Below are 21,252 nucleotides of genomic sequence, written 5' to 3' on the forward strand. Positions count from 1 at the left end.
CTCAACAAATAATTTAAGTCATTTAGAGGAAGTAAAGAGAAAAAAGATGGTGAAGTTGGAGTTTAAATTTAGCAAGTGGCCTTTCCTGGTGCGTAATACGTAGCGTGGTGTGACTTTGCATTGAGCCAGCCAGGTGTACATACATATGCATATCTATTTCGTATAGGTGAAAGTAAAGTAAACTTGGTTGGAGAAAGCTTTGTTAAACCCGCATATTATACCCGTCCGTGTATGTATTTATATAGACTCCTCTGCACCTTTAAAGTTGTAAACAACGGGCTTCTCTCTCTGGCTGTCCCGGTGGTGCGGTGTGTCGAAACATCAGCAGCATCGCAGATATCCGTAACAAGGGCCCAGTTTCAAACTTGTGTGTGTGTAGTTTTAGCATCTCTGAAAACGGTGTAGAGATTCTCCACACAGATCAGGCCAGAGCAGACCACAGTTTCAGATTGGTTTTCAGAGACGGCGCAAATCTCATTTGCTGCCTTTACCGTCTACTAAAAGCAGCTTTCTCTCCCAACTGGGTTCCCAGATCCGTTTCTCACACTCACTGCACTCACAACAAACTTTTGCTCTCTTCCGTGGTGGTTTCGGTTTGGTTGTGATCAACAGTTAGTTTTTTTTCACCAACACTTTCCCCCAAGGTAGGTACACAATAATCTCAAGGCTCGCCAAGGCATAAACAAAGTCTGAAGCGGCCCAATTCTGACCATAACCATTGTTCCGAGACAGATGATAAATTTAAAAGTGGGTAAAGCAGGGAAAGGCTTCTGTGACGAGATTTCTTCTCCTGGGCGAAGTATCAGCGTCAATTTTATCTCTTGCTACTCGCTCTTTGTGAACATAACGTTTTAGTGGGATCCCAGTTGATCCCTTAAACTTACATTTGCGTCAAGTGTCAGATTCTGCTGCAGCAGGAGCAGCTCGTTGTCAACTGCTTGTACTATTTTATAACCTCGTGGACGGTTTTTGTGATTGTGTGACTCGGTGGAATTTGCATTGCAACATCGATCTACTATGGTCTGGGAACACGTTACAATATACCTGAATTGGACCCTGTAGTCGCCCCGTCGTTAGATTTAAGCCAGAGAAAACGAGAAAGAAAGGGATTTTGTGAGGAGGGAGAAAGATAAACCGAAAAAAAAGTTGTTCATCGCGCAACCATCGCATTACCCGTCAGTCAGACTCGTCTCACAGAAGAAGTGAGAGAGCAGGGAACAGTTATCTTTCAGTTCATGACATTTGTAACTTTTCCCAAATTCTGTCTCGGCTTAACGAGGAGAGAGGAGTAGTAGGAGACGAGGCCGGAAGTGAGGTTTCTGTTAGAAAAATGAATTAATAAATCCCGTCATTTTCACCATTATCACACCATTCTAGTAGCAAACTTTGCGTTCGTGATGTCAGTTTGCATGCGTAATTGATGGACGAGATACGTGGCGAGGTGCTAATTAAATTTCCAGGTGTGGTTTGACTCTAGAAACAGCAGTGATAGATAGATAGGTTGCAAATGGTGTATCGCTATTAAGAGGTACCACTTATCTTGTTCACTCACTACAACATTTTCGACAACACCCATGTCGAAGTCGACGAATCTGGCGACCAAGGCGAAAAATGTGTTTCTCAAGAAGGGCAGTGGGCCTAAGAGGAAGGAAGGCGGCGGAGGTGGGGGTGATGCCATGTTCGGGGCGAAAAAGAAAGGTAAAAGACCAAGTTTCAATTTATTTTTTTGTTTATTTTTGATTATTGATTCTACTAAAAGGCAGGGAGAGAAGATGTAAGTAAAAAAAAGTTGCATAACAAGGTTGACCAATTTACTCGGAAATTCGCTCCATGTTTCGCTACCTCTTCCCGTTTTATTTCACAGATCAGCATCATCTCGCCTTCTTGGGAAACTAGGAAAATAAACAATTTCACTCCTCGTGCAGCAGAATCTATCATCCTCCTCACTTGCTCGGCATATATTAAATTCACTTGCTACATCCACCACATCAATCCTAACACAAATTAAGGAGAAGGTTTGGAGAAGAGGGTTTGTTGTGACAGGCTGCAACTTCCTTCCTTCCACTATAATCTCTCTCTCTCTTTCGGTGTTGATGGTGGTGGGATTGGCGATATTTCGGGAGAGATATGTCAGCCTGTACGTCGTGAAACTGAGTTTGGTTCCGTGCGTGTTTGTTTGTTGTCGGTGGTGGTGGTAAAATGGCAGAGAAGTGAAAGGTAGATGAGGCAGAATGAGCTATTAATAATGAGGAGGAAGCAGGAAGAGGAGTGGTTGGTTCTTCTTCTCCTACTTCTGGAGAAAAGATGAGAGCGAAGCATCATCAAAACTTTATCCGAAAATCTGGCTGATAATAGTAGTCGGAGAGGAAGATTGTAGGCTGTTATCTTGGCATAACACATCCAGCATAACATGAAACCTACGACACCATCATCACCACTACCACCACCACTTTGGTCTTAAGCACAACGACTGATTCAGCCATTGTCAACGACAGATTATCTTAAAGCACATCTCTACCAGGACTAAATTGCAACAAGCAAAGTGTACGTAATCATATGGCCCCGGCGGCGGCCCGACATGTTGCTCGTATAATATAGCATCATGTCGTCCTACATTATTATGTTGATCCTCCTCCTCGGAGGCAAAAAGACTTGAGGAAACTTCCGTTCTGAGGTCTCTCCAAATACGGAATAAGCTATATGAAAGTCAGAGGAGCGACATTGTAAAATTTGCCGCCGACAGAGCCTCCTAATCCCGACGTAACGGAGTACATTTGCCAACTAATGAGACGTTGCGAGTGGCTGTCTTTGGTCGTTAACTGGAAACAGCGTCATTCCTTTATTTGCAAGACCCCAGCACAAAGCCTTCGCACATATGTATCCACGACTCTGGGAAGAGTGGGTGCGGATAAAGGAAAATATATGACATGCAAATAGATCAGGCTAAAGTAGTAGGGCGAGGATCCGAAGAGTGTGCTTTGATAAAATTCCATGAATTACTCATATACGTCGTTGTTTTGTGGGACAGCGTCCGACTTGGCAGAACCACTGCTATTACTTTTTCCTCCTCCTTTAGAGACGGCCGTTTTCTCTCCCTGCCACCAACCACTCGGCACGAACGAATGAATGCCTGAACGACAAGTTGGATTTATAAAAATGGAATTTCCGCTACTTGATGATGGAAAAGTTTGCGCGAGGAGTGGTGGATTTGTGCATAAGACCATATCATTTGTTAGTAAGCAATAGGATAGTTGTATTGTTGTGTTGTTTTGGGATGATGGTGGGATTTTCATATTTTACTCCCTTCCACCATCGACATGCACACACACACACGAGTTGGGGAAACAGGGAAAAGTTGTGGTGTGGTGAAAGAGTGGAGAAAAGTAAGTGGTGAAAGCCCAACTGGATTCAATACTCGAGACGGAAATTAGTGGATGATTCCAATATTTTGTGTTGTGCATGGTTTTTTTGGCAGATACAAAATACTGGCGTATAGTTGGTTAGTTGGTTTACCTTTCCGAAGAGCAAAAATTGTTTCGTCTTTCTCTTCTTGAAGAAGAAGAAAGTGCGGATGTGACGTGGACGGACCTTGTGAAATATGGATCTCCTGCTCCCTCCCTGCCACAAGTTACTTCAAGCTCAGAGAATGTCTATAAGCACACACTTTTCCTTTTACCTCTTCTTCCGGATCGTCATTTCACAAAAAGCATGGCATCCGTCTCTCTCTCTCTCTTTCTCTCAACCACTCAGTCGTCGTTTCGATGGTGGTTTGGTTGACTACGTTATGAAATTATTTGGGATGAATAACGGCTTCACCTGGGTCGTTGTCGCCTCCAACTGTATCACACCACTCCACTTTTTTCAGTAATCCGTCTTTCGCGACGACAGGCCACTTCATTGTACCCAATTTGACAGAATGTGTCTCTCTCTCCACCTCTAAAAACAATGACAAATGCAAACCCTGGGTTTCGGAAAGTGCTCAGTTCTTGACTCCAGAAGTGTGTACATACACGGAGGAGGCAGATATGCGAAATGGTTTTAGCCGAAAATCAGGGGGAGCAATCTATTAGTTGGGTCAATCCGCTGCGTTGTTGAATGAATGATATCACAGCGTTTGTGGGATGATGATCAATCAACCTGTCATTTCCTTTGGACGCATTAATGCACAACCATCAATACTCCTTTCGACAAAATCATTCCTCCAAGTGGAGGATCAATTGATGTTTTCCTGCGATTGATGACTTTTTCCTAGAGTAGCAAAATTTCTACTTTCCAGTGGGTGGAGAAACTAACTTGTATATTCGGCCGCAATGAAAGGTTTCCTCCGCCGTAAAGTAAACGTAATGAAATCAGGATTTGGACGAACCATTAAATCTTGAGCCAAATTTAGAGGTCAGTCAAAAGAGAAATAAGTAAAAGTAAGTGGTTTCGGCGGTGGTGGTGAAATGTGATCATACACCGTGAGCAAAACTCACTGCCCAATTATTAAGACGCCTAATGTACTCCAGAGTATTGCTTTTTTATTGCGTTAGGCGATACTTTTCTTTTGTAATCAAGGAAAAGCTGTTTTTGATGATGATCGCAAAAGATCCAGATGCCGAGAGAGAGAGAGAGAGAAATTGAGGAGAGAAAGCATGGGCCACTTACTTATAAAAGTACGAAGCGTACACGGGTTGATTTACTCAGGTGGAACGATTTCAACGTTTTTTTCGATTCAAGGAAAGTCACTGAGGCAGGGATGGAATATATTATATTCAAAAACCGGTTTCTCCTTCACCCGTTTTTTCGCTTTCCAACTTTCTTTTTATTAGATTGAGACAAAAATATATTGCGAAAAATTTACGAGATGTTGAAATAAATGGGAGAAAAAACAGCCAATAAGACCCTATTGCCGAGGTCAATCAGAATAACCTTCTTTTTATTAGAGTTGAATCAAAAAAAGGAGGAGCCAAATTATAATTTCAACTTGATCTATGTACGTATCCAACCCATTGTACATTGAATTGAGGCGTAATCATGACGCGTGACAGAAATATGTGATCTGAGAAAAGTGAAAGAACTGGGTTTAATATGGGTTGAATTTTCTTAATGTCCTTCTCGCATTGTCCAAATATCCCATGTCGTGTGAGGGGATTAAGGGTACAGATGATTTTTATTCTCCGAGGTGGATCTCTTCATTTTATGGGATGCAACCACAAGGGGGGAAAAAAGATTTCGGATTTTGACAGACTTTCTCATCGGCCTCGAGCCAGCCTTCAATTTTGTTTCCTTCTCTTGGACAGAATCAAATCCATGTGCTAGTCTTTCCTGTCAGAGAAGAAAGTTGGTCGTTTTCACTGCTCATTGTTCTCCATGAAATCTTGCCGACATCTCTGCGGGAATAAGTCACTTTAGTCACTCATCCCACAGCCGTCTCCGTTTGGTCTTGATGGTCAGAGATGAAGAAGAACCAAGTAAGAGTTGAAAAGGTCCCAAATGGGAAACGTGGTTAGCATCAAGTCGAATGGTTAGATCGTCGTAATAAAAGCAAAGAAAGTTGAAAAAATAAGAGTAGATTTCTCGAGAAGTGAGGTTTCCTCGAAAGTTACATAAAGACAGATGCAGAACCACACAGACAACTGCATCCGTTGTTCGGCCCTTTGTTTTTCTCGAGATTTTTTTGCGTGGCCAATTTTGATGGCTTCCCTCATCTCATCCTCATGTACTTGTGTGTTGGCAGACGCAAGGAAACTAAATAGGTACAAATTAATCTGGCCTTTTTCCACAAAAATGGTGGAACTGATACTTCCGTTGTGCGGTGCTCTTTAGGTACGTATTCTTCTTTTCTTTGCGGTAGTAGGAAGTACATTCGTAACAATTACTCGAATCCGACAGATCCGTTACACAAAGAACTGCCATGAACATTTGTTTGTGAGGGAGCACACGGGGGCATGAAACAAGTTAAAGGTGAAGCCATATGTTTTATAAAAATAAACGTGAACGGAGGAGGTTATTACACACGCTGAAAGATCAATGAGTCCACCACAAGCCGTACCTCGTTCCTTTCCTCCTGCGTCAAAGAAACAATGTCAACAAGGCGAGCACGAAGAGGTTAAATCAAACCCGAAATCAAGGCGGATAACTTATGCCCTTATTTACACAAGAAAAAACATACCCCCACCAAACTCTAAACAAATGCCAGCCAATAAACCACGGCAGAGATGACGAATCATAGCAATTTTACGAGCATATGTTCCCATACATTTATCCGTCATTGCACTTGAATCCCACTGATCTCCTGACACACAGAAACAAAGAGAATACTAAAGAATCAAACCTTTAGGTCTACTTCCATTTCCTCAATCACGTCTGAGGTCAAAGGGAAATCTGTGACCATCAGCAAATTCTATGCTACATGTTTCACTCTCCCACAGGGAACGTTGGATGGCAAGTTAGCTTCAAGTCCCAAATGAATGAGGACGAGTTTAAATTTGCACTTTGAACTTGGAGCTTATGGCAGAATTGATTGTGATTTCTAAACCAAAAGGGCTCAGGTTGTCTGTTCTGTTGGGGAACTTTTGTGTCAAAGTAAACTTTGTGTTTGGCATTGGCATGTTACGTAAAGTAGTGGTAGTAGAGAGACAGCAGATTATGCTATCTACGGCGTTTGTGTTAGAGGAACAACCGACTTTCCTCTCTCTCTCTCTGTCTGGATTTTATCTGTTTCCACACTCACTCATTCTGTTACTTTTCCTCAATATTTATAACCATATATCACTCATGCAGATGTACTACAACTGGGACGAGGAAGAGGAGGCAAAGTAATAGAAAACGCTTCGTTCTCCTTGAAAGTGTGGTTCTGCAAAAGTTCTTTTTCGTCTTCTTCTTCTCCTCCTTGTCGAGTAGATATTTGGAGTTCTAAGAATCTTGTGTATGGCTCAGCAAGCGGGCATAATGCGGCGTGCGTGGTATTAATAATATGAAAAGCGTGGCAGCTTCTTTCTTCTTCCTCCAAGTTCTTCATCCTTACTTTCTACTTTCAAATTTATTTCATATTTTGCACAATGACACGGCCTCCTTCAAGAAGAAGAAAAAGTAGTCGAGAGAAAGAGCGAGAGTTGTGCAAGTAAAGTTCAATCGATGAATTAAAACTGGGAAAGGTGCGACTAGGAAATTTTTCATCGTGCACCTTTGCTCCGGTTATGTATGCTCGCATAAAGCATTTTGTATAATTTAATGACAACATTCTGTACAACTACACTCGGCTACCGTGTGCTTGATCCATTTAAAGTTTGGATGGATCGTTAGTGTGCCCAATTTTAGACTTTTACTGAAACTGCGTCCCCAATCAGGTTAAGTAAGTTGGTCTGTGCTATGTGATTATTTCTCTAGGAAGGAAAATAGCTATGAGAGAGTTGCCTTAATTAATTATTGACATTTTCTTTATTTCGCAACTTTTTATTGCCCATCTGTAATAGGGAAAGACTTTGACTCTTTCTTGATGTTTGCAAACAACGATTCGAATAAACTTTGTCATTTCCTTTCATGCTCGCTTTGCTTACTTAATACTACTTGCAAAGTCATCGTCGTCGTCGTCGTCGTCGTCTTTCAAAGTTTTGACGGAAAATGTTCAACTTTTACCCTTAAGTATATTCGCAACTGAACCAGGCAAATAAATTAATATTCTCCACTTGTAATTCCATGTCAAATGGGCTTAATGAAAGGGTTAGTTTGCATTTGCATCGCATTATGCAAAGTAGCAATTTCTACTTTACGACTTACTACTACGGTTTGATGTGGATTGGGCTCTCCAAATTCGACTTGGTCGTTCGATGGGGTACGTGTAATACGGATTGCGTATTAATCCGTGTGGATGCTTATCTAAGTATGTTTTTATATGTGGCTAATTATGAAGAAGTGCTTACTTTCCATAAAGACTTGTGTAAATAAAATTATGTTACTCTATTAAATACGTAATTTCGTGTAAAATATAATAATAGTTCTAATTTTAAATTGGAAAAGTGCGGTAATGAGTGAATTATGCTGATGGTGTTCCCAGATTCTCATCCATGGCCATTATAGTTTATGTCCTATCACTATCTGCAAACCTGAAGGACAGCAAGGTCAAAACGTAGCCGGTATGGTTTGAGGGAAACTGCGTTATTTACTATTTGACGATATTTGTCTGCCTTCTGGCTTGACGAGTTTCTTATCTGGGGAATGCGTGTCAAGAAGTCATCTTTCGTAATGATGATAAATACTGGACGAGTGACACGGACCGTCAAAAGGCTTGGCTTGGAAGATGACGAAGAAGAAGAAGATATTTCCATTCGAGTCTCAAATCGCTTACCATTTTGTCCAAACATTAATCATTGTAATGGTGTGGCGTTAAGAAATAGCCTTTCACAAAATTGCTCACTGGTCATTCATTCTCGACGAGATTTTAACAAACACTACTGTGAATACAGACAAAAACACACACAAGGAAATATTCCGTCGAAAACACTAGCCAGCCGGGTTATTATTTATGACTTTGTTGTTTCGCCGAGCTCTTCTTGTGCAATCCTCTCCTTTCGAGGTTGAGGTTGAAGGATTGTCTTTTACCAAGTACGGTTTAAAGTGGAATTTATAAATTTCAGTGGAAAGATAACCAACAAGGGCCTCATATATTCCAGGGTTCGGAAAAACCCAGGGTTTTAATCAAAAAGTAACGACCCAGGGGTTTTAATGGGTTTTAATGGGTTTTTTGGGTTTTAATGGGTTTTATGGGTTTTAATGGGTTTTATGGGTTTTATTGGGTTTTATTAGGTTTTACATAAGTAATACATTGAACAACAATTTTCACTACTATTGCAATCCAATTTCAATTAATATGCAAATCCTACTTGTCCATGTTAGAATTTGTATCCGTTTCGAAATAGTCCTGTTTAACTGATCATAGTTTAATACTTTATGAGAATATATATTACCTCTTTCTCGAATACTTCCTCTCATCATAATGAAATCCAAGTTTAAAAGTTTTTAAAATTTAATATTTCAATGCGATCTTAACGTGTATTATCAATTCTGGAAAAAATCGAGTACTTATGAACAATGAAAGTACGTATGTATTATGATCGAGAATATAATAAGTGCTTTTTACAGACACACTTCTTTTGCTCATAATAAGGTACTTCGCTGTCCATAAGTACTCGATTTTTCCAGAGGTGATAATTAAGATCGCCTTGAAACATTTTAAAAAACTTTATAAATTAAAAAAATACTACAGTATTTTGTTTAATTTATTCGCTGAGATGAGAGGAAGTATTCGGGAAAAAAGTATTAATTATGACAGCAAAATGTAAATTAAATGTAATTAAATTATGTATGCTCACTTAAACATACCTCGTTCCGAAATTATTATTTTTAAATATTTTTGTCACTTGAAACTTGTAATGGCACTCGCTGATTTATTCCTGGTTTTTAAAACTTACAGTATTAATCAAATAAACTGCTTAGCTGCCATGAAACAACTTCGTCTAACGTACGACAGCTGTTTTCAGCTTTTAGAATATAGTTTTAAGCTGAAACACAGTTAAAACCCATTAAAACCCGAATAAAACCCATTAAAACCCAAATAAAACCCATTTAACATGGTAAAACCCAATGGGTTTTATTCGTTAACAACCCATTAAAACCCATTAAAACCCAAAAAACCCAACCCAATAAAACCCTGGGTCGGAATACCCTGTATATTACCTACATTGCTGATGGGTCGTGATTAATTGAGTATGAGCCGTGTGTAAATACATTTCATGGTGATGTTGTTAATTAAATAGTCAAAATCTAGACATAGGGCGATGCATATAATTAATTTCATTCCAGAAAAGTTTACATGGGGAAAGTTATTTAAATATGAAATTGAAATGGTGTTTAGCCATCGACATGGTGGAAAAAGGGCTAAAAAGAACAGACAGTTGTGGTTCGTAAGTTAGTTGCTGTTATGGTATCAGACTGACGTTTTATCAGTGCTTCATGAATTAATTAACAATAGAAGAAGAGGATGCGGATGGCTGGCCATATTTCATTTCAAGAAAAACGTTTGCCTAGTCAGGGAGTAACTAATAATAATACAAAAGGAATCCATGGGGACTCAAAAACCGCACTGTTTTCCATTTCCATCTGAATAGGAAAGAAGAACCGAGAATATTCTACAAATTCCTCGCCTTTTCGGTATGAAAGGGAAATTATAAGCCACCACGAGAACCAGGCTAAAAAATGATGAAGGCATCATCACCACCACCACCACACATTGTCCACCCTTCCAACAATCCGACTTTCACTTTCACTTTCACCACTACCAACCAACTACACCCGCAAGATTGGCATTCATCATCAACTCTGACTGACTGATACGCTCCTCTTTTCTTTGTTGCCAAGAAGCCATCCGCATACGTTCATAAATACGTACGTATTGTGCTTCATCTCATCCATACGTGTAGCCACTGGTTCTCCCGAGAAAGAGGAAACCGCTAATTTTGCACATGCAATTTCACCACTTGCTTGGCGATCAACAGACAATGACTGCTTTGTTACATAACTGGAAATATAATGCACTTTCTGCTCCGTTTGCTTCACCGCATCATTTTGAGATGGTAGGAAATGAAACGCAAGTGGAACAGGCACAAATTTATACATTCCACTGAGCCCCAGACCATAAATATATGCGATCCTAGTTTTTCCTCCTATTTATTTAGAATAGTAAAGAAATAGCCAAGACGGAGAAGAAGAAAGACCAAATTGGTATAAATATTGGGTACGAATCTCATTTTACGACACCGTATTCTATGTTATATGGTAATCCTTTCACCCCCTACTTTCCCGTCTCCTCTCTCCAACAAAAAAAACTTCTTGCTTTGCTTACTGTTCATTGGTATACTCGTAAGCATGTTATGATGCAAAGAGTTACATAAACACGGAGTAGAAAAAATAACCCTAATTAATCAAGAAATATGTAAGTTGGATCAAAATTGAACTCGATAAAAGTAGCGTAGACAAAAAAAAACGCGCTGACATTAACATTACGCTAATAACTTTTGAACTCTTTTTCTCTCATGTTGACATATATCCAGGTGTTTTCTGTCTAGGACTAATTTTTATGCGTATTTTTCAGAGGATGAAGTTGACGAATTAACTCTACACGTGGCTCGATATCGTCCCGAAGAGCTGAGTAAGTTGGCCAAGAACACAAAATTCTCACGGAAGGAGATCCAGTTAATCTACCGCGGTTTCAAGCAGGTATTAACAAATGAAAGTAGTGCATTATTAAAATATAATTAATGGTATTACATGGTCAGTATTTCATAGTAAAAGTGACTCCGAGTGTGCATACGGTGTCTCTAATTGGTATCTCGAAAAACTAATGTTTTACAACGGGGGAAATAATGAGATAGAAAAAAGTTCTATGTGAAGTGGAAAATTTGTAAATGAGAAAAAAAACTTGAGACTCGGGAAAGTGAGTTCCGACCCGTGTTCTTTTTAGCGAATGAACTTGGTGCTGTTTTAGCGAGGGGAAGATAATGCATGAATTCTGCTTGGCTTGGTCTAACCTGGATTCTTTACTATTATTATACAATGAACAAGCTATGTTACGTACTTAGCAAGCCAGGTTAGGTTTTGATGAAAGTCCGCAATTTACGTGGGCGGTGTATTATGTGCAAAAAGGTAGTCTGCTCACCAGGAGCAGCAGCAGCATCTTCCTTCCCGTTTCCTCCCAAGGGGTTGAAGGGAAAGTGAAAAAAACGCGAACAGTCTAATCGAGGATAATGTTTCAGAGATAATTGAACACGTCGTTGTACTGAACAGGTGGGTAATAGTGTTCTGGAAGAAGAATACAAAGCGCAGTAGTCAGTCGCCTATGTACCTGTGGTGCCATTAATTTTTGACGGATGACTACAAAACTGTGAGACTGGACCTTTTCATGGTTGTCGTTCTGGCATGACATATCGTGCCGGCAGAGAGAGAGGAGAGAGAGATAATTTGAGTTTGCAATAAATTTGCACAAAGTTTGCATAATAAATTGGTTTCTCAATATTTTATGTGTCGTCCGACCTTTCTCGAACACATATTCTCAAGCCTTCCGTGTATAATTTTATTAACAAATGTTTGCGAAAAAAGGTTTTTTTACTCTTATAGTTAGTAAACGACATCTGGACATTTGTATTGACATGAAAATGTCTCAAGTTTTCACGAAAGTTTTTTCTCTGAAAACGCAACGTAGCAATTCTGCAACGAAACGACATCAAGAAAACTTTTGAGCTAAATTCCAAAGCAGCTAAACTATTTAAGAGGCTGCTGTTACAACAGATGAGATTGTATTTAAGGCGTATTCGTGACAAGAATAAAAGTCAAAAGTTTAATCGTTCAGTTAGCCGGGTGGCAATGGTGCTTAGTTTTAGGATCAGATGTGCATGATCGTGTCCCTTAGTAATGTCAATCTACTGAATTTTTCAGGAATGTCCAACCGGCCTTGTTGATGAGGACGCGTTCAAGGATATCTTCGCCCAGTTCTTCCCACAGGGGGGTAAAAAACCCACTGAATTCGTGACCTTGCAGGTTTTCCTTTGGTTACATGTATGCCCCATTTTTTACAGATGCTACCCAATATGCCCACTATGTCTTCAACACTCTCACCAAGAATTCCTCTGGCCAAATTAGTTTCGAGGTGAGTCGTTTCTTCGTCTACCTCTTCTTCTGCTTTCCAGAAACAAACAATTTTATTCCCAATAACATTCACATGTCGGCGAAGCAGCAGTTACCAAATCATTTTCTCGTTATGTTTCTGCAGCCATGTGCAGTCGTCCAGACTAATTTTTCTGTTAGATAAGTCGCCCAAAAACGAACGGACGAACGTATAGAAAATTGAAAAATAATATTTTTCCCAGTCATGCTTACGGAAAGAAAGAAAGAAAGTCTGCTCAATTTTCCAATGTCAGCGTTCAGTAGTCGTGGAGTAATAAAAATAATAAAATTACTCTACGTTTAATTCAATTGTTTCACATCGGGAGATTTAGACGCCACGGAAAATTGCGATAAAAGGAAATGAACAAGAATTTCTATCTGCCATGAGTACTTTAGCGTAATAAAAATAGTCACTCGAATCCAGTTCGATTACCGGTATCGTCGCCTTTATTAGTCGCTTGGACTAATAAAGGCGACAATACTGACTGGCTGGTTGAAGTTGAATCGTGAAACCAGAAATAAAAATAGCATTCTATAATAAACCTCATCTTAGTTGGCAGGAAGCCGTCTGTATCGGCTGGAAGGCGTAATTAGGACGAAGGTATGGCAGGCACTCAGATTCTGACGACTTTCTCTCTTTGGTTCTAGGAATTTCTCGGAATTCTTTCCAAAGTGTCGCGAGGTACGATGCAGGAAAAGCTTCACTGGGTCTTTGGGCTGTACGACTTAAACGGTGATGGACTTATTACCAAGAAGGAGATGCTTGACGTGGTGACCAGCATTTACGAAATGTTGGGACACAATACGGAACCCCAAGTGGAGGAACACTCTGCCAAGGACCACGTCGAGAGGATATTTCATGTAAAACATTTTTTTTTCTTACATCAAGCTACTTCCTGATAATGTGTGGCACAATTTTCTCATGGTAGCTTTGATCTCTCTTTTGCTACTGGGAATAACGCCCTCACTCATCCTAAGTTTATGTAACTATAACCAAGAGGTAGTAGTGCTCTGCATGAATCCAATTTCAGATTTTGTCGTGATTCGGATTCTTATAGAACACTGGTACTGTGGTGTATTTTACCACGGATGAAACTATGACACTTCTCGTGAGCCGTTAAGGTCGGGATGGGGGTGGTTGATGATTTTGCAACATTCACAAAATAACAATATTGTTCACCGCCGTGGTGCTTATTACACTGTCTTTATTTTTAATAGAAAACCAATTAGTCCAATCACATTTATAAAACTTAGTCGAATTTAAAAGACAGGGAAGTTCCAATACAAAAACATTGAGACACAGACTTTTAAGTGGACAATGCTTCTTCCACCGAGTCTAAACTGGAACTTAACAAATTACAACTTTTCACAAACTTAAAAGTACTCACTTCCCACAGACAAAGTCCACCCAGATTTACAATTCACCAATGAATGAGTAGTCTACCGACGCTAGGGTGATACCGTCACAAAATAAAGAACCAATGAGACAAAAGGTGAAAAAGGTTCAACAAGTTCAAGGGAGTACATTTTTACAGATAAAATACGAACAAAATTCTACTTAAACTCCGTCAAGTTGGCACCATTCAAATTACTTTTCGTCCTCTTGCCAGTCTCAACATGCCTCTTCAATACCAAAGTCATACAATTATGGGTCAAAATCATGCAAACCATTTTATCATCATATCGCATTAAAATCATGTATATTTTTAAAATCAAATTATGTAAAACGACGACAGGTACTCTGTGGGCAGCCTGCCATGAATGGAAGCAAAAGTGTTTCTTTGTCTATAGAAATATGGTGTTAGTAGAGTTTGGTCTATGACATTTGTTTAGAAATCTGTCCCACATGGTGTAATAATTATTGAATGAATGAATGCATGAACGTATTGAGAGGAATCAATTAATCACTGAAAACATATAAAAAGGAAGCGTTACAACTCAAGCCGTCATATAAAATGATGTCACGTAATTGATTATTATTCATAGTCCTTGACAAGCTTTTGTTCCCTTGACTGGAGTGAGCGGAAAGTTAAAGGGTTGACACATGTGTGCATAAACGTAACAAGCATCAATGCAGCTAGGCTTACGAATGAACTTCCGATTAACATGCAAAACAATAACGTTTGTTGTGCATGTAGTCTTGATGTAATTTCCAGCAAGTCGATGGAACACCTCCATGAAATTACTAGTTCGGGATGGGCATTTCTCATGTATTTTGAGTTGATAATTTTTTGGTTTTTAGTCGTAGGTTGACTCGATACTTGCTTGTTTTTATAAAAAAAAGACTATATGAAATCCATTAATGCCCTCCTGGCGGGTTGACTATGCAATCATACTAATTGTGTTACTGCATGAGGTTTATGCAATTTGATTACACTAATCTCATTTTTGTGACGGGCCATTACCACTAATGCAATTTTTGTCTACTGCCAATTTTTTGTAGTTAATGAATCAATGCAAGTACAAAGTTTGCCCAACCAACCAACTACCTTTTAGGAAATAATAGAGTCAAGTTAGTGCAGTGACGTAAGCAGAGAATAATTCGACATTTGGTAGCTTCTTGCTGCTCTGGCACAAAAATGTCAGTTGGATCACTCGAACAAAGTCTAGATCCGGTTGACAGCGGTTTAATAAGGATTGAAACACCTGTCAAAAATGAGTTTCTGTTATGCAACTGTTGAATATCTATTTGATTTTTGACATTTGAAGTCTATGCAAATGTTGGGCTTTGCGGAGTGCATACAATAATACTAACACGCATGATCTATTCAATAGTGGCAAAACGTATAGCGCAAATGGAATGCAGAGTATTTCACTTTTCATTTGTACGATGCATAATATGAGATTATAATATATACAGATCTATAGTAGAAGATATACCTGTGAGATGAAAACTAATTGATAGGAAAGTGAGACAGATGAGGGAGCTGTTTTCATGAAACTTGCTACAATTAATGAGTTATTAAAATTTCTTACATAATGTAATGCACTCATGTAACTGATATTTTTTTGATTTCCAGCAAATTGATCTCAACAAGGACGGCGTCGTCACAATCGATGAGTTGGTTGAATGGTGCTCCAGAGACCAGACGATACTTCAATCGTTCGAGATGTTGGACACCGTGTTGTGATTCCGCTTTCGACAAGGAAAATCGCTCACTCATCGAAATCCAATCTAATATCGTTCTGAATTTACACGATTACTAATATTTAAAAAAACTTGTAAAAAAAAACTTCATGTCTTGATGAGCTATGTTCGATTTTATTAGTGATTTTATTGCGATGATGAACAAATAGTCATCGCCATTTGTAGTGTTGTCTGATAGTAAATATAATGAGACGCGACCTGCTGTAAAAGCCACATATAAAGACAACGTGGGACTTTAATAATAATTTAATAGTTAGTAAAGCGTCACCATTTCAAAAACTTACTCCTCTCAAACACCTTCCCAAAAACAATAACTAGCTGTAATTGGAACGAGTTGGTTTAAAACTCGTTTGGTCACCCGATATATAATTTACTACGATATGCATTTGTATTTCGGTTACAGTATTGTCCGTGGGTTTAAACATTTCACCCAAGAAAAGTAGAGTAATTTGTACTGCATGTACGAAAAGTAGAAAGTAGAAAGTTTAGCATATCGTTGAATTTATATATCGATAAAATAAGTGATTCGTGTCTATATCTTGAAAGTGATACGTGGCAGACAATGTTGTATTTTCTTTGTAATATATTATGTTAAGTAAGGTCATTCCTTAAAGTAAGCTACACGTATCGCTTAGTGTGTGTGATCTTGAGAAATTCATAACCCCGTACCAATTTAAAACTTGAACCTATAACTATTAAACTTTACCTTGTCTATGTATCTTTGTAACACACGATCCACGCATGCTACCGTCTGTTGACATAATAAAAGCATTGCTACAACAGTTTCAAAAGCTATGTCTTAATTACTCATTCTAGAATTTAATTCATATTGGAAATTTTCATTGAAATATTTATCTATGCAGTTAAGCTAATCTTTACAGAAAAAAACAGATCAACCTCTTAATGAAATTACAATTCTCATAATTATTAAGTGGCATCAGCGCTTAGTCATTAGTGTGATCGCTTTGTTCGTCCACCTCTCCGCCCGTGGGCAGGATATCTCCGAAACGCTTCAACATATCTAATCAACCCCGTTTTCGCCATTGTGATTCTAATTTTTAGTTCTCGATCGTTAGAAAATGGAGTCACACCCCACAGCGCCAGGGGGTCTGATCCAAAATTAAATTTAACCATAATTTTAATATGGGATGTCATTTTAAAGGAAATTTCACCACAAAATCAACGCCGTCAAAATTTATACGAAATCTGATAGGAGAATAACGAGAGATGATAAAACAATGAGGAGATACACAGTTAATTTGCTTAAAATTTGTATGTTTCTTATATAACAACAAAAACATTGTTTAAAATTAACAACTACATCAGTAGCATGAATGAGAACGTTGATGGCTTGTTATATGTTGTTTTTGCTTGATGTGTGACGCGATTATCTCAAATCTCTATTCTCTAAATAGCGATATTCGAACACGAATCCGTCCTTTTTCCTCTGACCCCACTTTTCTATATCGAAATACACGTATGTCCCCTGCACAAGTAAATCGTGGTGGTTGAGTTAGAAATTAACTACTTTCTCTTTCAGAATAGTAAAATGTGTGAAAATATTCATGTCTTACCTGTTCATATTCTTCATTAATCACTTTTGGTTCCTCATGGCGTTGGAACCACATCATGTATTTTGTATGGAACCTATAATATTAATAAGTTGTTATAAATGACCGAGTTTTATAAATTACGGATATATCCAATAAATAGAATAGACAGAATAAAATGAGTACCTCCAACATTGTGTTTTCAAAACTTTTGCGGCCAAGTACTGCGCTTTCGTTCCTTTAATGAATTAATAAATTTAGAAATAGTTCGACCGCACATTTCTTCAAACCATATTACTTACCCTCCAGATAGTAAAAGATGAAAAACAACGTTTCTACCGATAGCCGGTTGAAAAATTCATAGGTATCAGAATTTGATAATGGATGCTAGAATATAGAGAATTAGTTGTTATTAATAAGGAACATCTAAAAACAGGACAGGAGCCAATAATTTGAGTAATCATTATTGACATACTTGTGGATAATAGAGTGGCGTTGGGTACGGATTTCTGGGTAAAATCTGACGCATGCGTTCACTATCAGCAGAAACAGGAAGGTGTTGATGGGCAGCTTCCATCATTTGGAATTGAAGTTGATGCTCCTCTTGCAGAGGAACATCAGGACTCACATAGGCTACATCAAGAAGAGGGATGTTTGATTAGGATTGAATGCATTTTGAGACAAATGAAGCATTCAAACTAACCATTATCCCCAACACTGGAATCAAGAACATCGTGAACTATGGAATTCAAAGAAGCCATGAATTCTGATTCACTACGAACGTTAAACAAAATTTGATCCCGAACTTTCAGATATTCTGAAATATTCGGGTCCAGGTTCTGAAATTAAACGAGGAGATACGTTTTATTAACCAGATAATCTAGTTTTTTTTTAATTATGCCCACTGTATTATATCTTACGGTTTCACATTGACTGATGGGCCCTTGGTGTTGTTGGAGCTGTTGTAACTGATGAATATGTTGCTGAGACAAGATGCCCGAATTGGAATTATTATGACTGGAGGAAACACCAGCACCACTCGCACTGAAACTACTAGAAGTGTTACTCGACGTAGCAAACATTGTCACACCACCACTCGAAGAGGAGGAGAAGATAGCAACTGAGGTCGTCGTCGTCGCACTCTCGTCACCACCATCACAAACTAAAGCGCTGGAGATGTGATCCCCAGTGGAACTAATTTGTTGATTACCACCACTACTCACACCAATTATGTTAGGTAGTCCGATCACATTAGACGTGTCACCAATAACACTGCAAGAAATACTACCACTACTATTGTTAATGCTGCTAATCAGGGAATTACTACTAACACCCAGGTTTGACGCAAATCCTTCAGATAAATTACTCGCCGCCCCGGTAACGGAGCCAAGTCCATTAAAAGCTTGCTGAATGTGCGAAGAAGGTTGCTGAAGAGATGATGAGTTAGAAAGTGATTCCATCGTCGATGACAATAATGATGAGGAGTCTCCAAAGAGTTGGTGTTGGAGTTGTAATTGTTGGGACGAGTGGGAGGAGGGGCGCTCATTCACACCGCTTGTCTCAGTCGAGGAGAAGGATGACATTAACAAGATGTTGTTGTTATTACTACACGTCGTTTCTTGTGGAGGGGAAGAGGAGATAAGCCCATTTTCCATGGTTAAGCTGGATCCAGTAATTGGTGTACTGCATGATGTTAATAACTGAGTATGTGGACTTGAATGATCCTCATCAATCGGACCCCCATTCCCGTTTACTGTTGACATACCACCCAAGGGCCCTAAAGTTAAACAACCATGTAAAAATTAACCACTAATCACTTACAAATAAAAAACATCACTAATTATTGAATGCTCTTAATTACACATACCTCTAATTATGCTGGAATCCATGACTGAAAATTTGGACAAACCCCGAAAACATAAACCACCTGTGATCGAAGAGCCGTCCTTGTGCTCCGTTAGATCAGGGTGGCCTAGAATACAACCGAATAAGAACAAAATTGTCCCCTTGTCATAAAATTAGGATTAAATTGTATGCTAGCTATACCATCACCGTTACCTATGGATTTAGAGTTATTGAGAGCATTGTGGTAGTTGTGAGTGGGGGACGAAGACAGAGACGAGAGCGAGGAGACGTGATTGGACAACCCTGAGCTGGGAGACGAATTATTTGGAGTACCGACACCCTTGGGGGGTGTTCCTACCGCTCCGACAGTCTTTCCTGCTACAGGACTTGGACTATGATTCGACTGAACCACCGCTTTTGCCGGAACAGGCCTGACGACTTTGACAGAGACGTCGTCTGAAGATTTTCTCCTCTTTTCAGGATCTGAAGCATCACTGGAATGAACGGGGGAACTTGGTGAGTTGTTCCCAGAAGATGTTGTAATTGATATTGGCAACTCTTCTTCTGCTCCTTTTTCTTCCGTACCACCGCCGACTGGTTGGCTGACGAGACAATCGTCATCGAGACCGTCAATATCATCGTAAATAAATTCATTCACTTCAAATTCAGGTTCTTGACTGGACTCTAGTAGTAATCGATGTCATCTTTGTTGTTTTTGACTTGACTTAAAAATGTTCTAAGCTGTAATTACAAGAAAATTAATCATTAACTGAATGAAAATTAATTAATTAATGTTTATTATAGATTTACTATCTTACACTGACCTCATTAACATCCGCTGCTAGATTGTCAAGCATTCTCATCAGAGTTTCCAATTTTGTTATATGAAACCTGTGTCGTTCGAGGAAGGTTTTTAATTCGTCGAGTCGGTCTTGCTTATGTTTATCCAAGCGCTTTTTCTTTGCAGCTAAAATGGACTCGATTTCACACTCGAAGGAATCAATTTGAATTTGCATCGAGTCAACAGCTGAAATTAACCAATTGTTCAGGTCTTCTCGCTCCCTCGTCGTGGGGTCTAATTTTTGAGCAGCTCCAAGTCCTTCCTTTGAATAGGCTTTCGTTTTAGTTTCTCTTTCGACAACCTTAAATCGCTCCATTTGCTGCACAAAGTAAAAAAAATGCTATTAAGACTTGTTCATTTGCATATTAATTTTGACTTAACTATTATGAGCTTAAAGTTGTTTTAGTTTTATTATAACTCACCGTTTCAATAAGTTTTCTGGTATCGACAAGTGTACTTTTGTCTTTAATCTCACCGGACGCGATCCAAGATTTAATTTGATCACGAAGCTTTCGGAGCTTCTTGGTCTCCTTTTTGAGATCAGCTTCATATTTTTCTTTCTGATTGGTGTTCGTCGCATTGTGGACCTTTTGCCAAATATCCTCAAATGTTTCCACTCCTTCAGATACTTTCTTTAGACAGCGGTCTATTTCTCCTGCGAAACAGTAAAATACAAAATTCCATAAATTATTTAAGAATTAAGAAAAATCAACAAGACAAGATTACACAACAATATTACGTCTTCACAAATCCACATTTATCCACAATCCATATTTTACATATAAATATCATACCCTGACATTGTCAATTCCGTACTACATTAGATTACCTGACAAACTATGAAGTCCTTTGTGTCGTAAATTCGCTACAAATTCGTCATTTATTTTACGTCGAACATCAAATCTAGCAGCCCTCGCGGCTGCACTATCAACAGGCATTATATTTATATCTACTTTTTCAATTTTTTTTACTTTGCAGGCAACAGTCCGAGAAAGTTGTCGTTGGAGTGGAGTGGAGTGAGTGGAGTGAGTGCGAAATTTATTTTCGCAGACTGCAAGTCACGCTGCCTCCTTAGCCAATGGCCAACCGCCATAGCCTTTCACATTTGAGGCTGGGCTAATGAACTTTTCATCTCATCTCTCCTCCTCACTTCGACAAACCTCCTCACT

General features: G+C 39.0%; 2 protein-coding genes and 1 long non-coding RNA gene across 5 annotated transcripts in view; 1 reads left to right on the plus strand and 2 right to left on the minus strand.

Moving 5' to 3' along the window:
• LOC118436106 overlaps positions 1–14,264 on the minus strand; it is a 53,352-nt gene extending 39,088 nt beyond the window's left edge. Inside the window, exon 1 of the long non-coding RNA XR_004835205.1 lies at positions 13,583–14,264. This is a non-coding gene — a long non-coding RNA (uncharacterized LOC118436106). The remainder of the gene's footprint in view (positions 1–13,582) is intronic.
• The window catches only part of LOC110850859 (Kv channel-interacting protein 4), a 41,932-nt gene extending 25,302 nt beyond the window's left edge, over positions 1–16,630 (plus strand). For 2 of the 3 annotated variants that reach the window (XM_035853285.1, XM_035853284.1), the window contains exons 3-7: positions 11,132–11,256; positions 12,472–12,541; positions 12,612–12,682; positions 13,348–13,560; positions 15,720–16,630. In XM_035853285.1, the coding sequence (XP_035709178.1) occupies positions 11,132–11,256; positions 12,472–12,541; positions 12,612–12,682; positions 13,348–13,560; positions 15,720–15,830 (590 nt within the window). In that variant the 3' untranslated portion in view covers positions 15,831–16,630. Of the gene's footprint in view, positions 1–344; positions 1,699–11,131; positions 11,257–12,471; positions 12,542–12,611; positions 12,683–13,347; positions 13,561–15,719 lie in introns of those variants that run through there. The other variant, XM_022098449.2, reaches the window with a different exon arrangement.
• Positions 16,418–21,197, minus strand: LOC110850860 (CCR4-NOT transcription complex subunit 3-like). Its single transcript, XM_035853288.1, is given in 13 exon segments — positions 16,418–17,333; positions 17,422–17,494; positions 17,584–17,635; positions 17,700–17,784; positions 17,873–18,030; positions 18,101–18,236; positions 18,318–19,174; positions 19,265–19,369; positions 19,444–19,914; positions 19,917–19,983; positions 20,067–20,402; positions 20,506–20,738; positions 20,913–21,197. Coding segments are annotated over 13 exon segments (2,781 nt in total). The 5' UTR covers positions 21,022–21,197; the 3' UTR covers positions 16,418–17,234.
• Positions 21,198–21,252: the final 55 nt, after the last annotated feature.

The sequence above is a fragment of the Folsomia candida genome, unplaced genomic scaffold, assembly GCF_002217175.1.
Source record: "Folsomia candida strain VU population unplaced genomic scaffold, ASM221717v1 Fcan01_Sc006, whole genome shotgun sequence".
Lineage (NCBI taxonomy): Eukaryota > Metazoa > Arthropoda > Collembola > Entomobryomorpha > Isotomidae > Folsomia > Folsomia candida.